The 19,621-nt window shown below is 46.1% G+C and overlaps 1 protein-coding gene across 2 annotated transcripts; it reads right to left on the reverse strand.

The window, feature by feature from the left end:
* Positions 1-7,222: 7,222 nt before the first annotated feature.
* On the reverse strand, positions 7,223-18,365 carry LSM11 (LSM11, U7 small nuclear RNA associated). Of its 2 annotated transcripts, none has more exons than XM_090064592.1 (4): positions 16,843-18,365; positions 12,802-12,941; positions 11,849-11,932; positions 7,223-11,089 (listed from the first exon to the last, which is right to left on the reverse strand). In XM_090064592.1, the coding sequence occupies exons 1-4, from the start codon at positions 17,159-17,161 to the stop codon at positions 10,685-10,687; spliced, it is 948 nt and encodes a 315-aa protein (XP_089920718.1). In that variant the 5' UTR covers positions 17,162-18,365; the 3' UTR covers positions 7,223-10,684. The 2 variants fall into 2 exon arrangements, with proteins under 2 accessions (XP_089920718.1, XP_089920717.1); XM_090064591.1 differs by having other exon boundaries at positions 16,628-17,117.
* Between the last annotated feature and the right edge of the window lie 1,256 nt (positions 18,366-19,621).

Below are 19,621 nucleotides of genomic sequence, written 5' to 3' on the forward strand. Positions count from 1 at the left end.
GGACTTGCACTGAGTTTCCAATGTGATATAAAAGCAGTTTCTCCCCAAAATGCCTCAGCAAACTCCCTCCACTTCCACTTTGTTCCTAGACTCAATTCTGCCCCCTGAATAGGTACCGCATTTACCGAAGAAACCGCTGTTCCCCCCGCTGAGTCCAAGCTGCTTTCTGAACGGGTTCCTCCGCGCAGCTGGCTTCCCTGGGGCTGCCAATTGAATAGATTCAGTATCGATAGGACATGTCAATGTTGTTGCTTGGGCTTGTTATATGGCGTGCGTCTCTTATTGCTGGCTCAGGGGTTGCAAGTACTCAGCACTAACTCACTGCTGTGATTCGAACAGGAAGGCTTCTCCAGCTAAGACGGCACCAGGATTTCTCTTTCAGCCACTGCCACCTAGTGGGATATGAGAAGTCTTGGCAAAGGATTTCTTGTAATAAAAACCTAGCAAAGGTTTCCAGTCCTCCTTCCCCAGCCAGAGATGGGAAAGGAAGCAAGCAGACATGTGTTTGCAATCGACTTTAAAGATGCAGTACGGAGTACAGCTGAAGCAAAGCATCCTTCAGCCTCCCCCCCATACAAACTATTATCACAAATGGATTTAGGGCTCCCCACACCTCCAGGGCATGGCTTATATATATATCCCTCATTTGAGCCTGTGTGCAGTGTCCAGCAGAGGCAATGGTATCCTGCTTGAGCTCTTATCCCATTCCTGTCACCCTGTCAATGCAGACACCTACCCTGGAGATCTTCCAAAGGAGACTGGATGCACGCCTTGCTGTGACCCCAGTACGCTTTCCTGCCCAGAGCTGGATCCAATGATCTGATGAGGTCCCTGCCAGCCCTAAACTTCTGTGAATTATGTGGCCAAGAATTTGTTAATCCAAAGGCCTAAATGTTGCAGGGGGCTTTGTTTGAACAGCGCGGTTGCAAGTTAGAGGCATGCCCTCCCTACAGGGAGATGTGGAGCTGTGATGTGCTGGTCTTGCACGCAGGCCCAGACCAGCTGCTGGCATGAACCGTCTACGAGGTGAGCCACCCAGCTGCATTGCATGAAGCCGGTGACCTGGAGGAGACTCCTCTCGGTTTCCAATGACACAATAAAACAAGGGTGGGGAGGCAGTGGCAGTGCCAGAGCGATACAGAGGCAAGCAAATTAAATGTGATCTCAATCTATTCCGCTTGAAAGCCAAAGCCCAGCAGAGATGACTAGCCCACCAAAGAGATTGGTGGTGATATTAAAACCATCTGTTTTTATATTTGTCAGGCACTGAGCACAGCAAAAGGGAAGGTGGTAGAAGCGCAAGGGACAGGCAAAGGTCACAGAGACAGCTCCTCGCTGCAGCCTCTCTCCAGGGCACCCATCAGCTTGTAAAAAAATCACCATCCTTTAATGAAAGCTTAAGTTTCTGGCTTCGCTGCTAAGAAAGAAACTCTGTGAACATGACCCAGCGCACTGCTGTCTCAATACATCTGAAAACAGGAGGAGATGGCCATTCACTTGGAATCAGCCTGATTGAGCTGGATCTTCTGCTCATATCAGGTGCTCCTGTTATTTGTTATCCAGTTCATATGTATTTTTATTAGCTCTGAAACATGCCATTGAAAAATATGACCATTGTTGAGCTATTTTGCTGTTCACTGCATTTAGCAGAAATATCCCCCCCCCTCCCCACACACACACACACACACACACACACACTCAGATTAAGAACAGGTGCTGAAGGCAACCTCCCCCCGACTCATGAACACAGAGTGGCGATCAACAACATGCTTATTAGGTAAAATTAGTATCTCATTTGCCATAATTTGTGCAGTTCTGACTGTGGTTCAAGGGGAGGGAAACTTCAGGGACTGAAAAGCAAAGCAAATCATCCAAAGTTTTAACAAGTATATTTTTTTTTCCTAAAAGAGGTTGCTATAAGTAGGTAGGTAGGCAGGTAGCTCTCTCTTCTTGAAGGTCTTCTCTATTTGCAGCACGGTCACACTTGTCTTTACCCACAATTGAAGCCAGGACTATTGCAATTCATGTATGCTTTCCCTGCTTCAAGGCTGCAGTTTGGGAAGGTGTTGGAGTGTTTAAGTTAAGCACATGCTAAAGTAATTTCCCTGTAGTCAATGGATATTGTTGACGTGTTTCAAGTGGAGGATGCTGAACTGAAGTCTGAAAGAACAGCGTCTCTGCAGAGAAAGCCGTCAGCACCCATGCAGCCGATTCTGTAACAGCTCACAGGACTTGCAGAGGTGGAGCCAGACCCACGAAATAGAGAGCCAACTCCTTGCATAAGATGGGGAGTTTCTGGGAGATGATTACCTGCAGTGCTGTTTGATTTAAATGAAAGTCAGTGACCTGGAGTGCTCACTGTGAACCCAGCCAGACTCACATCATTCTCCTATTGTAAATTATTGGCTTTTTACTGGAGTTTTGTTCCCCCAGCCCCTCCCAACAGGCCCCAACTTTGCAATAATGAAATAAGGTTTTTAACAAATATGCAGCTATCTGAACTAAACAGCACGAAAGCAGAGAGAGAAATCTCTAAAAACATCACAGTCCAGCAACCCTTTGAGGAGCTGACATGGTCAGTACAACGGACCCAGGGCTTTGTCAAGTAACTGAGGCCAAAAGCAGTCTATAGATGGTGGTCTTAATTTTGCAAAACACTTACACCCATAGGGTATGACAGGTGCTTAGGTACCCAGCTCCATCAGGAGGCCTTTTAGAAGTAAACAGCACAAGCTGGATGATGCTTAATAGTCTTGCTTATGGTCTTGAGCCTCAAAAGCAGGTAACTGATGGAGGAAAGCCAGCAACAGAAAGAGAGCGAGCGCACGCACGCGTGTCTGTGTGTGTAATGTGCATCTCCAGTGGCTGTGCAGTTGGAGTGTGGGCAAACAGACCTTTATAGGTTCCACCATTTTGTTCCATAATGACACAGCGGAGCCTCGGGCACTGCCTTGCAGAGAGTAGCAGAACTCACATAACTAGCTTCTTTCATCGCAGGGTATCAGCATGCTTCACAAACAGTATGTACCCACCTCTCCATTTTACAGTTGGATAATGGATAAACCATAGAACAAGGTTAGAAAGGCTTGCCTGAATCATACAAGTCAACCGCAGAGCTGGGACACAATGGTCTCTACTGCCACCAGGACAAGAAACACATGATTCCCTTTATGGCTTGTTACACAAATTAACAAAGCACCAAGAATAACCTTCAAACCACCAAGAATAACCTTCAAACCACCTGTTACACTGAGATATTTATTGCATTGCAGTTTCAGCACTTTGTACACAAATATTTCTCTCTCAAAAGCATAGTAATGCAAATTCAGTTATATTCATACCAGCAATTCCTTCCAAGAAATAATAAAAAGATCAGGAAGACAGAGATCATTCGAAGCAAGTTATACACTCATCCATGATGGTTTTACCAGATCACGGTTCTTCAGGTGTAAAGTAGAAACTCTGCAGCCAACCCAGGTCTCGCCATGTAGAAACAAGTTATTTCAAGACTCAAGTGCATGAATACACCTGACACCTGCACTTTTCTAGTGTGCTGAGACACAAAGCTAAGGGTTACATGCTGGGTAAGGGCAGACGCTCTGTGGAATCAATGCATTTTGGTTTTGATGTTACTACGCAGCACTTGTGAAGCGCTAGATCCTCACAACGCTCTTGTGAGATAGGCAAGTATCGCCCTCGTCCTAGGGATGCGGGAAGCGAGAGTGCACAGAAGCGACTTGCCAAAGCCACACAGAGAGTTTATGGCAGCTGTGGGATTACAACTGGTCAGCACCTGACTCTCACTCCTGCATTTGGTGGGGTAGCACATGCCATCTCCTTAGGTTTGTTATATAGCTATACACATTTGCAACCAGTTAGTAAGTCCCAATCCATGCAGTTATGACGGACGCATGCAACCATCTGAACAAAGGTCAGCCCGCCAACTCCCCAAATAATGCCCCTTTCAGTTTTTAAAGAAGTTGAACATTTCTCTCCGTTCCTAAAACTTAAAACGATCTATTGAGTGGAAGATACAATATACAGCTGCACTTTGCTCTGAAAGCAGCAAAAATCAGAAGCGATTGCTAAAGGAGCCAGAGCAGCTTTCATTTTTTTTTCCTGAGGGAGAGCACCGATCTTCTGAGAGGAAAAAAGGATGGATATGTTTTTACACAAACTGATCAAACTCCTCTTCATTCTAAACGAATACAAGACAGACTGAAAGTCTCAGGTGTACTAATTTTCTTCAGCTAAGTCGTCCTACTGTATACTGTGAAGCTAGAAGCTAATAAAATAGCTATCCAGGAACATCAGAAGCCATTTTTCCTTCCTTGACAGCCTTTCACTTCTGTCAGCTAAGAGCAAGAACACTTACGGTGACATCTAAAGGGGCTTGTAAACATCAGGAGACAAGCCATCTGATATTCCTCCACTCAAGCAGGCCCTTCTCCTCCACCCCCAGGAAACGAATGAGAATCACCGAGACTCCAGCCTACTGCTAGTGCAAAAGAGACAGGTTGCTTACCTGGTTTTTCTTCTCCCAACAGGGCTTCCTCTGCAAAATTTGGGATGCTGAATCAAACATGCCAGTTAGCAAGGGTAGGGCTTGGCTGTGCCCCCCTAGAATCACTGCGTTTCCTGCGCTGTAAAACATGCAGAGAGCTAACGTCATGGAAGTATCAGAGTTCAGTCTGCTCCCCGAGTTGTCCCTGCATTGCCTACAGTGTCAACCACCCGGCTTGGACCAGATTATGCTAAAGCTTGTAGGCAACAGCAGGGGAGTTATACAAGTCAAAGAAAACCAGTTATATCAGGTAAGGAAGCTGCTCTCCTCTCTAGTCATGGCTAGCTTTCTCGTCTCCCAGTACAGGATTGGGGCAGTCAAGAAATCCCAAGGCTAGAATAGAATGGGACTCGCCATATTAGCTGCCCAGGCTGAGCCCCAACTTTCAAAGCATGTTGCAGCCACCCATTTTTCCTGCAGCGGTCAGACAAAGGGCCTGGACAAGGTTTTAAGGCACTGTAACTGAGTGAAGTTCCCATTCCTTTCTGACAGAAGTCCAAAGTTACCCTTGCCCCCTGCCCCGTTCCTGGCATTTAACAGTTTCGGGAACAGGGAAAAAAGCCTCAAAATAAAGGAGAACAAACCTCAGATTAAAGTCTCTCAAGCTTGTGAGTTGGGAAGACATCGCAGGGAACACTTCAGTCTGCTTCTGCCTCCTCCCTGGCAGAGCACTCCAGACCCACCCGCAGGCCGCAGCTAGAGCAAATGAGAGGCACCTGCCCTGACCTCCCCGCATGACCGTTTCCCCTTCAGGCAGGGCTCGAGCACCTGGTAGAAGTAGGACACTGAAGAGGTGGGAGCATCCTATGCCCTGCCACAGGCAGCCATGCAGCAGGGGAAGCCTCCATGTGCTTGCCTCTCTGAGCCCCTAAAAACACGCGTTCCTTAAGAGCCTCTCAAAGTGAGCCGACATCGCCCCATGCAGGAGACGCCTTGCTTACCCGACACCCGTCTGGCGTGAAGGCCCAGGTGGCTGCACGTTGAGTGACCTTGGGGAAAGCCCTCCAGCCCCACGTGCTCCCTCACCTGCCCACAGATGTATGCTGAACACGTGGGTTGGTTCCAGACTCCTCTAAAATCGCTGCTATCAAACCAGGAGACTGAAGAAAAACCTGCAGCCTTGAAAGAAGTATTTCCCCTTTACAGGATGGTCCAAAACCTCTTTTCAATTGTCTGTAACAAGGGAAATATGTCTGCAAGCCTTTAATAGTTTTCTTTCGTGATCTCCCCAAAATGATCTGCCTGCAGTTTGCTGATTCTATTAAATCACCTAAGGTATGCTTAAATATCCCCTTCTCAGGAACACACCTACAACTATTCAAGTGCATGCCATTAGATTTTGATGCAAATCTCAAGGAGTACGTGCATGACCTGAAGAGGATTTTGACTGCGAATGTCACCTAGTGCGCACTGACTTCACATCTCCAGTTAGTTGATTTTTTGGCCATACCCCCTCCATGCTGCAATATCCTTTAAAGCCAGGCAGAACAGCTAAGCTGACTTACGACACCTTGTAGTCCGATCTTAAAGATTACTCCACTCTGTGATCCCAGTGGGAGGGATATTTGCCTAGGTAAGAACAAGACCTGATAGTATTTGAGGTGAGGAGGGAGCTATTCCTGCTGATAGGTCTGCACCTGCTTCCAACATTTGTGGAGCCCAGGGAAAATCCATAAATCAGAAAGTGACCCTGCCCTCGTGGGAGAATGAATGGATCAAGAGACAGTAAACGCACACCTGCATTTTCAGTGAGAGGGTGGCAGGAAGGGAGTAGCTCTCTCTGGTAATCAGTGAAAATCTTTAGGCAGCAACCTAGACAGAGGCTAGCCTAATTGGAGGAGGATTTGAAAACATTTGACACCTTCTACCGCAGCTGGCTGCATTCCTTTGGAATAAGCAAGCTGAATGCTAGAGCCAGGCTTCAAGGATACCATTACTGCCCTTTCCATGGAGGGAACCAAGACCATGGTACCCATAACCATATTTAAATAAGCAAATTGCCAAGTAGAGTTATTTTTACTCCTCTTTCCCCAGGCTAATGACATGATCCTGATTTCAAACTATCCTTCCCAACCTAGATAACAGATCTGCTTAGTGACCCCCCCACCCCGTCTCTGCACAAGTGCTACCATAGCGAATGCGGTTCCAATCCTAGGCGATACAAGGCTTTAAATTTAGAGACCAGTTGTGCTTGAAAAGATGTTGTGGGTTGGGTTTCTGTTTTGTTCTTGAAGTAGGGTGTATTGGCAATAAGTAAGGGATTACAGCATATTCAACATTACTGTGACATCGCAGTTCAATTCCAGTACCTTTCATCACCAATACAGCTGACAGCAAAATATATATATATATATATATATATATATATATATATATATATATATATATATATATATATATATATATATATATATATATAAAATAATGTGTTTTCTTTGTATTTTAGGACCATTTCTAATAATTGCCAACCTTTCCATGACACTTTTCTTAAGGCAGCGTGTTTCACACACCGCGCATTGCTGCTGTACAATCATACAGACTGTTCAAAGGCGCTAGACAGAGTGCAACCGCTAAGCTCCTCCATTTCAGCATATTGCTGATAGTCTAACCACCAACTTTCTACCTTCATATTCTTTGTTTCCCAAGAGCCCCAGCAGCTCCTGCTGTTTATTTATTATCTGAAGTTATTGCACTGTCTGCTCAGTCTCATTTACAACGATGCTATCAGGACTGGCAGAAACAGTTTGCATGTAGGAAACAACTTAAATTTTGTGTCAAAACATCCTGGGAAGTAAAGAAGAATACAGGAAAGAAATGTCTAAAAACAATGAAACAGAAGGAAAAACAACCCAAATTATTACCTTTTCAGAGATTTAGATGAGGTAGAGGAATTCATTCCAGGATTTCACATTAGATTGCATTTACATAGAAACTTTTACTGGAAGTGCTAAACACATACAAAGAAACACACAGGACCATTGCTGACTAAGATTCTTGCTGAGTGACAACCAAATTATTATGAACCAAGAGACAAGGTTCATAATAATTGGTTTTAAGATGGATTTTAAAATTAAAAAAAAATGAAAGAAAAGGTGGCAAAAAGGAAGGACATTCCAGATACTGGGGGCTACAGGGGAGAAAAAAGACAATTTTCAGAAACAACAAGGAAATACTAACAGGGATCAGATAGGAAGGCGAGGGAAAACAAAGTAGAGGATACAGCAGTTCAGGCATTGAAACGAGTGTAAGAGAAGTTTAACAGACAACATGAATGATGGGAATCCCATGAAGTGAAGGAAGGAACAACACGAATGGTTAGGGGGAAAAATTGTAAACTAGTCGCTCGGTACTTAACTATCTAAGATGTCCAAGCTGAAAATATGGAAAGAGTAAATCAAAAGCAATGCAGCAATTAAGGCACAAACAAGCAGCTCTAGGTGAGGATATTTACTAAAGGATAAGTAATAAGCCTGCGGGTGTTTAGGAGGTGATCTCTCTGGTTAAATCTTGTAGATAAGAGTGGATAGAGTTGCTGGACTGAAGTTCACTTCAACATCTAGACTGAAGGCAGCATCAAAGAGTAAAAACAATGGCAGTCGAGCTGAAGGAAGAGCATTCATCTTAGTCGTATTGAATTTAAGGCAAGTGACTCTCATCCAGGTGGAAACAGAATTGAGGCAGGTAGAAAAAGAATTATGGGTAGAAGGAAAAGGAGAAATACCACTGAATGTCACCACATAATTGGTCTAAACAGAGATAAATCACATTGTGTAAGGGCTATGGTAAAAACAGAAGTAGGGGGTAGAAGAGGACTCTTTTGGACATTCATTATTAGAAAGCAAAAAGCAGAAAGATGAGCTCAGGCTACCCTAACACATCAACCAGGTAAGAAGAAAGTCTCTGCAGTGCAGTGTCAGGAAAGCATATGATCAGAAGAAAAGCGAAGAATATTGTAGTGAACAACTCTCATCTGAAGTTAGGGACAGAAATGAAGCCTTTAGTTCCAGTTTAAACAACTGGAAATGCCTGTAGTCAGTCAAGTGATGAGAGAGAAATTTGAACTGGCAAGGCGCAGAAAGACCATGCTGAGCGAATTACATGCAAATAAGAGAACAAGCTTTTACTCCAACATTTTAGAAAGCAATGCAGGATGGTACATGGGGATACAGTTGGAAGAGAGGGGAGAAGCAACAGAAGGCTTCTTAAGAACAGCAAAAACAATAACCCAAAGAGGAGGAACTGTGCCTAAAAAAAGATAAGCATTTTCAGTGGCCAAAGTCTTGGTTCAGGCAGTAGAAAGCAGTTTTAGTCACAAGGCTACACTCAATTATAAGAAATTATAGCACTTTTTTTTTTCTACTGAAGTTTCAGAATCTTGCTGAATTTGGTTGGTTCCCAAATAATCTCGAGTGCCTGTGATTAGATTCCATTTCACTCAGTTGGTGCCATCCCTGGATGAATTTGAACTAGAGACCCACAGGCTTACTGATTAGCCATTAAGCCCCTAATTATCTGAAATGCCTGAATAAAAATCTTGAACCATCCCACTTAAAAACATGTGGTTCAGTGTCCAGAGACTCTTGTTAAATCATCTGCATAATTTACAGAAGTGTCAGGTATGTTCCTAACCATAAACAATGTGATTATGTAGTACTCAAGACATGAGGATTATGAAAAAGTATGAGAATATAACCAGTAAGTGTTGTGACTGTCATGCATAATGTATTACACGATATGTTATAACGCACTAAGGTTTCTTTTCCCCTCCCCCCTTAACCCATGAATAGTGTTTCGGACACATCTAATACTTGTTGTAAGGAAAAGAGCTGCTCTATAGTATGAGATAATTGGAATTAATTACATGAGTAAATGGGTGAAAATAAATAAGAGGTCCCACTGGGTAATCTAGCAGTTTCTGCTCACTCTAGATCTGAAGAACGGCTCCTGGAAACAGTTTTAGATACGCAGCAGCTCTGGGTGCTCTTCCGTGGTTTAGGTATGAAGAAAACTATCAAAATAAAGCTACTCATTTGCTACAGTTTGGCTTTAATTTTTATACTTCGTTAATTCTAAGCACATCTCTGAAGCTCGGTTCAGATGGAATTCAAAGCAGCATCATTCGTATAGGTAGGAAAGCATCGCGAAGACTTGGGTCCCATCAGACCTGCTGGTGAGGTGGTGCCTCTAGTTTCGAGAGGGAACCTCAGAGGTGCTTAGTTACAGTATGGCTGTGCTCAGCACAAACTTATTTTAAAAATTTCACAAGAAAAGTATATCACCATGTATAACGCTACAACAAGAAATAGAAAAGACTGATTTCCCAGGTGCTTCCTCCCGTTATAACACTCGCAGAGGAACTCCAGGGAAGAAAGCTCCTGGACTGACATTGCTAAGTGCTTGCTGATAACGTGGGAAGACAGCATGACACAATGGGTAAGAGCACAAGCTTTGCCCTTGGGAGCAAGCACAAATCCTGCCTCAGTTCAGTGATCTAAAGAGGAATTTTAGGTGGTGCTCACTGAGATGCCTCAGGCCATATCACAATTCAGTCCTTGTTAGCAACAGGCTTGAACAAAGGGACTGGGGTGCATGGGCAAAGCTAGGCCTGGTGAAAGGGGAAACTCTGGATTCTTCATTTACTTGCATTTAAAAACTATTGACTTTGTCAGTGAAAACTGCTTTTGCAACAACTTGGAGGAAGCAGAATATCCAAGGACTGGTCACTCATTTTAGACTGTGTAGCGTTACATGTTCTTGAAGTGGAACAACATTTTTGTTCCAAATGAAGCACCCTAATTTCATTTCCCAACCCGCTTAGTGAAGCCCTTTAAAGGGACCAGGGTCCCTGTCAGATTCTGCCAGTTTCCCCTCGCCTCACAGAACCGAAGTGTCTTGCTGAACCTGTCCCAAGCCCCTTGACAAGAGGTGTAAGACTGGCTGCTCTGGTAGCCACTGCTTCAAGATGCCCTGGCCTGACAGACATAGCAATTTCCCCTATCCTGTTAAAATTAAAGAAAGGGAATCTAGTTATAATACCATACTGCTTCACAACGATGCTTAGCCAGAGCTGTAGCTGTGATTCATGCTATTGATTAAATATACTGACTCAGCTCTGCCAAGTCAATGCGCTAAGTGGACAAGCAAGACATTCTCTCCTCGGATAAATATCTGGTTTATGTGGCGTGTGAACACCTGCTGATAATCCACCTTGGGCCTCTTTTTTTTCCGGGGCTGGCTTCTTGCAGTGGTAGCTCCTGCACCAGTGCCCTCTGTCTGGGCAGTCCTGCCTGGCAAATCAGCCTCATTTCTGACTGCCAGAGGCAAGCTGTCACCTGCCGTCTTCTTTTCTCCACCTCTGCCCACGTGTTTCTGCGTCTCACGCTCCTCTTCTGCTCTCCCCCATCCTGACCCAACTTTCCGTCCGAGCGGCTGGGGTTCGCTTGCTGTGGCCGTCTCCTCTGGCTCAGTCTTTGTATCAGCTCCCTTCTTTTCAGAGGACTCCCGTAGTTTGAGCCTGTCAAACAGCTGTAAGGGAACACTCAGTTAAGTGGCCACATTCAGAGAAACAGGCTTCTCATTCTCCACGCTCAAGTCAAATTTTGAGCATGTGACCAACAATCAGCATATGTAATAATATATGACTGCTGAACAGCTCTTTTTCCTACTGCAGTCACGATTTTGACATATCATGACTGCAGAAAGCAACTATTTTTGTGGGCGATGTCTTTTATTAGACCAAATATATCAAATAGACTTAGGCAGGCTTAGAAATGAATCTGACAATGCAACAGCGCTGAAACTGAAAGAGAAACTCCATTTTATGTCAGTACTTTGGGATTTGTGCAACACTAACACATTAAACAGACAGCAGACTGACAAGTCAATTCCAAATAGATGGAAAACCTATCCTAGTATGGATTCCACCCCTTGGCACCAGTTTTGTCCCTGTTGATAAACATCCTCTCATACAGTTTGGGAAAACCACAAGTATGCAGGCTCCTACTCCAGTGCAATGCACAGGAGTGATGATTTCATGACACTGCAGGAGACAGGAATTCAAAGTGACATCAATATCTAATGCCAAAAATATCTAGGCTGTTTTTAAAAGTGCAAAATATAGCAAAAAAGCATTTTTGCTTCTCTGAGTTTTTCCCATTCCAATAAAATCTGGAGTAGGTACAGACATAACCAGGACCAGGACTTTCAGGTTGATGCTACATATTTCACCACAATGAAAAGTAAGGTATATAAGGCCAGTTAACATGCAGGCAGAAGGCTACCTACCCTGGTAAGTGTGAGCTGGGGCTCATTGTAGAATGCCTTCCCCAGTACAGGTTTTCTATACGTTTCATCTACATCTGTTAGGGCCTGAAAGATAAAAAAGGAAAAGTTAAAAAAGGAAAGAAAAAAGAGGAAAACAGCTTTCTAAACCATAATACAAAGCTCTCTTATCTCATGGACGACACGCCATGTTCTGGAGTAGATTTCCAAATATCCAAAACACACTTGTTATACTGAGGTACACAAACTGGGGAGCCACAGAGCCTAGTAGACATTTCTACTCTACAGCCTAGATCTCCCTCTTCTCTTCAGGCATAAACCTTATTTTTAATACCCCCAAGATGACATTGAGTATTCCCACCCTGTTTCTAAACTTCTCTCTCACTTGGGGGTCGCAGTCCTGTAACACCTCACTCAGTCTCTTTTTTTTTGGAAATCTTGGGGGGAGGCTTCCCTTACCCTGTTCTGGTTTTGTGGCTGATACCCAAGAGAGGAAACTGGAGGGAAGAAGGATTAACAGAGCTTGAATGTCATCAGTGATTTACTTCTCCCCAAGACTGTACGCAACATCCAGAAATATCAAACCACACTACAGCCACTGCACTTCTTGCTCTCTCTCAGCATCTCCCAGTGGGCATCGAGGCTACAGCACAGTGGAACAAACAACACTTTATTTTGTATCTCATGGCTAATAGCAAGATGCTAAATGATTAAATGGCAGAACTTTTTGTAAATATTATCAAATGAGGAGCTCCCTTCTTGACAGTTTAGTCGGAAAAATGAGACTCAAAACTGAAAACCAGTGATCAGACTGTGTCCTTGTTGTTTTAAATATCAGGAAATGGGATTCTCTTTTTAAAGAATCCTCCAAAGTACCAACTTGCCAGTCCACTCCCTGTCTGGCACTGATGTTTCCAATGCAGTAGCTGTAAATCAAAGAGCAGCACAATACTTACCATATTCCAGAATTTGTCGAATGCGACCAGAAACCCCGTGCAGACACCACGCAGCCCTTTGAAAGTGCGAATATGGACGTTGATTTTAACGCCATCTCGGACACACCGATGAAGCTCCCCAAGCGGGCTGCCTTCATGAACTAGAACAGATATCAAAAACCATTGGTCAGCACACTGCATTTCCGACAGAAAAAAAAAGAGAGAGCCTGGTTTGTTTCAGATATGTAGCAAACCCTACCCCCGTGCTGTTTTATAATACAATAAAACAGGCATTCCACCGTGTTACCATGTATTATACCCACACATCTGTCATTCCCAATACAGAGAACCTCCATTTATAGTCAGATAACACAAATTATGGTATAGGAAGGCCCCTTCTTAACATAGCTGAGAACTAAATGAGCCTTATCTATTAAGGACAGGAACTGTTTTGCTACACCTCAAAAACACCCACTTAAATTCTAATGCTAAAACGTAAGGGAAGAAGGAACAGACTCCTAAAAGGGCCAGCAAAGCCATAACTGCCTACTGCAGTCAGGGCACACATTCTCTGAAATAAATGTCACTGTTAAGCTAAAAAAATAGCCAAATTGTGCCAGTAAATTTTGGCACCTGATTCATTTAGGGATGTGTTAATTCCCTTTATGAAGAGTCTAAAACAACAGATCACTACACTTTCTTGGATCCAATATCCTTGGTCAATCTAATATAACGAGAAATTCTTGTTTCAGCAGCTGACCACTGCAGTTCTCCTTGCCAGAGTGCCTTTCCCACGGGACGAGCCGCCTGGATTAGCTGCACAGTATTTACCCCCGGATTCTCCATCCCGTGACAAAGCAGCAAAAGGGCTGATCACCCAGCATGGAGGAGATTCGCTCAACTGCAATTTTAACTCTTCGATCCACAGTGGACAGCCACTACAAAGTCAGGGGAAAATCATACCTTTCCTGCCACAATGTAGGCCTAGGCTGCAAGCAGCAAGTTAAAAAGTGAATCACCTGTTGCACAGCTGCCTGACAACATAGTGGTAAATACACCTAGGCAATGCCTCAACTACAATTTTACCCTCTGTTACCATTAATGAAGCCATTTCAATGACAGATGCCTGAGGAAGGGTCCTGCAATACCCAAAAGCTTGCCTACATCTATACCAACCATACAACCGGTCCAATACAAAGTGATCATCACCCACAACACAGAATTTTTACATCTCGCAAATTTCCCGGACCATGCTGGCAACATCAGCTCAATGCTACCATGAGTTAGATGTGCAATTTCAACCTGTTCACACAAACTACACATTTAAAACCTCACATAACTGGGAATATATTTAAAAAATATAATAAAATGTACCTGATGGTGTAGCTTCTTATAAAAAAGAACCTGAATATCTTCCTCATTTCTACCACCCCTCTCACTTACCAGAACACAGGGCATATAAGCACTGGCAGGAAACATTGTTTTTCCATCACTTCTGCATCTATGGAAGACACATGCTGTTCCCATATCTTTAATTCCTGTCCTCAGCCTCCAACTTCATTTGATCGCAAGGGCAAAAAACACATTATTCACAACGTACTTCCATAATCTGACATTCGTTTCTCAGGAAACAAGCAGCAAGTCAGGTAATTCATCTCTCCAGAACATACCTGCCTTGCAAACATCAAAAAGCATTAAACCCAGGCTCTGCATGCAACTATTTTTGCCCGTGGCTTTATCCATGGAGGTACTACTGTTGATCATCACTTTTTTCCATCAATGCAGAAGAAAGCTTCACCTAGTTAGCTACATCCTCAAAATCCAGGCCCTAGCTGTACAAAAGATAAACATACTATTTAATAGCTTTCTAGTAATCCCTTAGAACGCAGGTATGGTGAGCTAGAGGGCAGCTACTCCGACCAAGAAAGATAAAATGAAGTCCCAAATTCTAGTGAAGTGTCTTTCCTCGGGGGTGGCTTTAGCACAAAGCACGTTCAAAAACAAGAGCAAGGCAACGAAGAACACTTTGCATCCACCACCAGGTGCCTTTCCTGCTTTCAGCACGCTGGGAAAGAGAAGTCACTTGCCCTTGCTACGAGAAAGACAACTTCACAGCAGCTTTTCCTCCGCTTCTAGCCTCACTTAGGTTACTTATGGAACAGGCGGGAAGCCTGGCCTCCCAGGTAACCCTTTACATTACAGGGTGGGAATGGTGGGGTGACTTCACACCTGGTCACCGCTATCTCAGAACACCACAGCGTGAACGTGCAGCACAGGAATATTTATCGCAAGCCACGCATCTACTAAAGTGCATCTCATCTGAATATCCACTTACTAACACAGACAAACCAGTCGGATAAACGCAGAGAGCATCCAGGACCCAGTGACTAGGACTTCACTCTGAACTCGTATCAAGGCCCCATCAAACTGCAGGGTCTCAGTATAAAGTACATATTATAAATAAATTGTACATGGTATCCAAGTTGTAACCATATTGGTCTAGAGGAAAAGGCAATCAGGACTCACAGTAGAGATGATATCTTTTATTAATTAAAGAATTAAAGCAATTTTTTGCAAAAATCTTGTTGGTTTAATAAAGAGATATCATCTCTATCACAAGTCCCGATCACCTTATATATGTACATAGAAAGCACAGAATTGTGGCTATAAAATATTCTTAAAATACACCATTTCACAGCTTCTCATACGTTAGTTAAAAGGTGAGTTGTGTCACAATCTTCTGCAAAACTCCATATTAAGGAGTGATTGTACAAACATTTACAGCATGTTTCCTTTCTAAGCCATTTGACTTCTTTACTGGAGACATGAGCACTGCCCTGTCAGAAGAAGGTTTCTTGCGCAGACTTTAATTAATTTAATAATTAATTAATTTAATAATTTTGCAGCCCAGGTACCTAAAATTAAAGTCCCTCGACACACATATAGGCCCAATCCTGCTAGGAACCCCACGCAAACAGGACTCAAGTGTTCGTGCTGAGCCTCAGTTATTTCAGAGGGATTTACGGCACTGGGACTCGAGTTGACGCGCGCTTGGAAACCCATCAAGTAACCTCGGCCCTTATGTTTAAGTGCCTAGATATGAACACACGCTTTTGTGTGTCACTGTGTCGGTGTAAGGACACAGGCAGGCAAGGTTCACTGGGTAGATGTGATCACTTTTATTAAGACCACCTGAGTAGCTGGAAATTTGGGTTGATGCGATCTTTTATTAAACCAACTGTGTCTAATAAAAGAGATCACATCTACCCAAAGAACCTCGCCTGCCTAAGTATGAACACCAAAGTCGAGCCTTTAGGCAATCAGAATTTGGGCTTTACTGACCACATTTAAGACAGGGGGAGCATGACACCATTTCAGTAGTAAAAGCGCTACCCACCCTCCAAAAAAGATGTTATATTTATCAGCCAAGCGCCCCTCCGCTACATGTCGTGGGACAGGAATGGCATTTTTCTTGGCTCAAGTCTCGGGCGAGGGCACCTTACCGCCGACAGGATGGCACGGGCCTTGTGCCCTGCCTGCATGCGTTTGCAAAAGGCAAACCGAGCACCGCCACAGCGTGCGAAGGGAGCGGTCCCGCAGCTCCGCGCCATCACCCAGCGCCGTCTGCCCGCAGGACCGAGCCGGTAACGAGGCGTTTACCAGCACGTCGCAGGCAGGCGCAGCGGTCACAACGACACGAGCGGCGGCCTGGCCCGGCTCCGGGTTCAAAAGCTGTGCTTCTGACAGAACGGAACAGGCTTTTCCAAAGCACACCACGGAGGGAGGATTATGGGGGAGCGAGCGCGCCCCTGCCTCAGCCGCGTCCCCCCCAAAGCTGCCCGCTTACGCGGCATCCTGGTGATGACGTTCTTGGGCGCGCGCCGCCTCCGCGCCGCCCGCGCCGCCTCGTCCCCGTCGCGCCGGGGCGCCGCCACCATGAGGCTGCGGAGGCGCTGGAGGCGCTGCGGGTCGGGCCCGGGGCCGGGGCCGGGGCCGGGGCCGGGCCCGCGGCGGGCGGCGGGGCGGCGGCGGGCGCGCAGGCCGCGCTGGAAGGTCTCGTACTCGGCCAGGTTGTTGAAGCAGGGCGCGGCGGGGCAGGGCAGCGGCGTGCGCGCCGAGTACAGCGCCAGCAGCGGGTCGAAGTGCGGCGAGCGCACGTCCAGGCGGCCCGGGCTGGGCGACCGCGACCCCGGGCCCGGGCCCGGCCGCTCCGCCGCCATGGCTTGCCCGCACGGCACGGCACGGCACGGCGCGCCGCCCAGCGCAGCGCAGCGCAGCGCAGCCGGGCCGGGCAGGGGCCGCGCCGCGCCGCGCCGCCAGGGGGCGGGGAGCGGGAACGCCGCGGGCGGAGCCAGCGCGCCGGCCCTCTGTTTATAGGCATTGTGGGGCTCTGTATTTATATCGAGAGAAACGAAGGTTTTTGCAAAAATAAAAAAAATCAGGTGGCTTTCCCACGGGCAGGCAAGGGATGGCCACCTTTCTGGCAGGGGGGAACGCGTGTGTCGTGACCCTCCCACTCTTAGGCCCACTGCGCGGAAATGGCAGACCCCTCCCGAGCTCGCTCCGGTGAGGGCGGCCAACACGGCAGCATCCGAGCCCGGCGGTGATGCGTCGGGGGCACGCGCGGTGCCGCACTCCCTGTTCAGGCGGGAGGGCCGGCGCCCCCTGCAAGCACCGGCCGGGGAGCAGGGCCACCGGTCAGCCCCGCGGCAAACCCCCCCTCCAGTCGGTGGGGCACGTGGGGGCCCCGCCGCATCCCCGACTGGTGTCAGGGGCAGCTACCCCCTGGCTCGAGAGGCACCCGCCACCCGTGTCCGAGCCCGAGCTTACAGGCTGGGGCCTGCACGTAGGGCACCCGCCAAAGGATTTGGAAACGCAGGAAGTGCCAGGCGGGGTGGAGGATGCTTGCCAGTAGTAGGGATGCTTGGGCTTGGAGCCAGGATGGATTTGGCTTCAGACATCAAACGTGTTCCTTAAGAACAAACACAAAGTCAAGGCTTTGTCTAGCAGGTCTTCAAAACCTCCCAGGATGGAGACTCCATCGCCTCTCTGGGTAACCTGTCCCAGTGCTTCACCACCCTCCTCGGGAGAAAGTTTTTCCTAATATCCAACCTCAACTAGGGTATTTATACCCAAAAGCTTGCAAAGAATTTTTCCAACTATATAAGTTGGTCTGATAAAAGATATCGGATTTATCAAAAAAACCTTGTCTGCCTGTGTTATTAGACCAACATGGCTACAGCTAACACCCCAGCTCCCTCCCTGCAACTTGAATTGAAGCTGCTGAGTCGGGAGGCTTAGCTCTTTGTTGCATGCCCCAAAGCTGGTGCCTCTCTGATGGGGTCATTAAGTATTGCCATGGACTGGGTCTCACTGCAGCCCCATCGTGCCCGGGAGCCAAGCCACCCACCTACCAGACCAGGAAGTCATCCCCACCACCCACATCTTTTCCTCCGCACATCTCTGGGCAGCATCTCACTGGTTGGCACCCACAGGTTCCCCTGACTCGGGGCACTGGCAGCACACTGTGCTCTCTGTCCCTTTCCAGCACCCTTGTTACAAATCCCTGACCTTACTCCCTTCTCTGTTCATTTAATATTTATCCCACAAATTCAGTTGTTAAATCTTCCTTTTTAAGAACAGTTTATTGTTTCTGGTGGGCACTGGCTCATGGTACCCCTTGGCACGGCAAAAAGGTGCATCACCCAGTGGCAGAGCGTGGATGCTGAAGGAGTCAAGTGAACAGGATGCGACCAGGATTTTATCCCCAGTTCCTCTCCCACTTACAGCCCCAGGTCTAGGAAGTTCTGATCCCCAGGCCACATTCGATAGTGAGTGATGCCCCTCTTCCTCCAAAAATGGGTCCAATCCCTTTGTGAATTTGGTGAAACTAATCTTGTCCTTTCCCACCACATTTGGTGGCAATAAGTGCCACCTTTTAATGACCAAATTTCATGTTATTCTTATATTATGATAGTAACTAGTACATGCCCATTTACTTTTCCTTATGAAGTCAGTCTGCAAGGGTGGTTCCCGAGTCTTTTACACCCAAGCCCCCCTCAGAAAATGCTGGTTCTCAGGTTTCACTTGTTTTTTTGATGACAAATAGAGCTGTTGCTCTTGCAAATTCAGCAAGCCCACAGCAGAGCAGGGTGTTTTCAACACCTTATTCCTGTTAGCCAAGGCGATTCACATAATAAGCCCAGAGATTGCAAAGTGCTAACATGGCACCCTTGAAAGGACCTTAAAGCACCGCAGGTACCACAGTACCTGGGATTGGGAATCACTGGTCTACAACATGCATCTCTGCTCTGCCTTCTAGTTTTCTCTGCATGAATACATTCCACCACCTTACCTTAGAGGACATGTCATTTCCTACAGGTCAAATATTTTATGGGTGGCACACAACTGAGAAACCTCAGTTCCTCTCCACCTCCTTAAGCAGGGCACTGAGTAAAACCTCAGAGCTCTCACAACAACTGGTCTGAACACAACACAAGGACACAGGAACACACAGCTAAACCTGCCTGCCTTCGATCCCCTTCATCTTTCACATGTACCTTCTAATTCTGGATGGCAATTTCCTTTATTTTGGGCCTGATTTTTGAAGATGCTGGGCACTTTCCCACCCCCTTTCCCTCCCTCCATTTCAGTTTGTTCAAAGTTTCACAACACGTGCGACATACATTAAAAGGCCACTTTCAAAAGTAGGTCCTACGTTTTCCAGCCCTTTGTAAAATGGGCATATTCACTGCTCATATACACTATAGTGAGGAATAGGTAATGCATGAGAAGAGCTAGGAAGATATAAAGCCCCTACAGAATACAGTGAAAAGCCCAA

This window comes from Crocodylus siamensis, chromosome 10, assembly GCF_052110815.1.
Source record: "Crocodylus siamensis isolate JL-2025a chromosome 10, ASM5211081v1, whole genome shotgun sequence".
NCBI lineage: Eukaryota > Metazoa > Chordata > Crocodylia > Crocodylidae > Crocodylus > Crocodylus siamensis.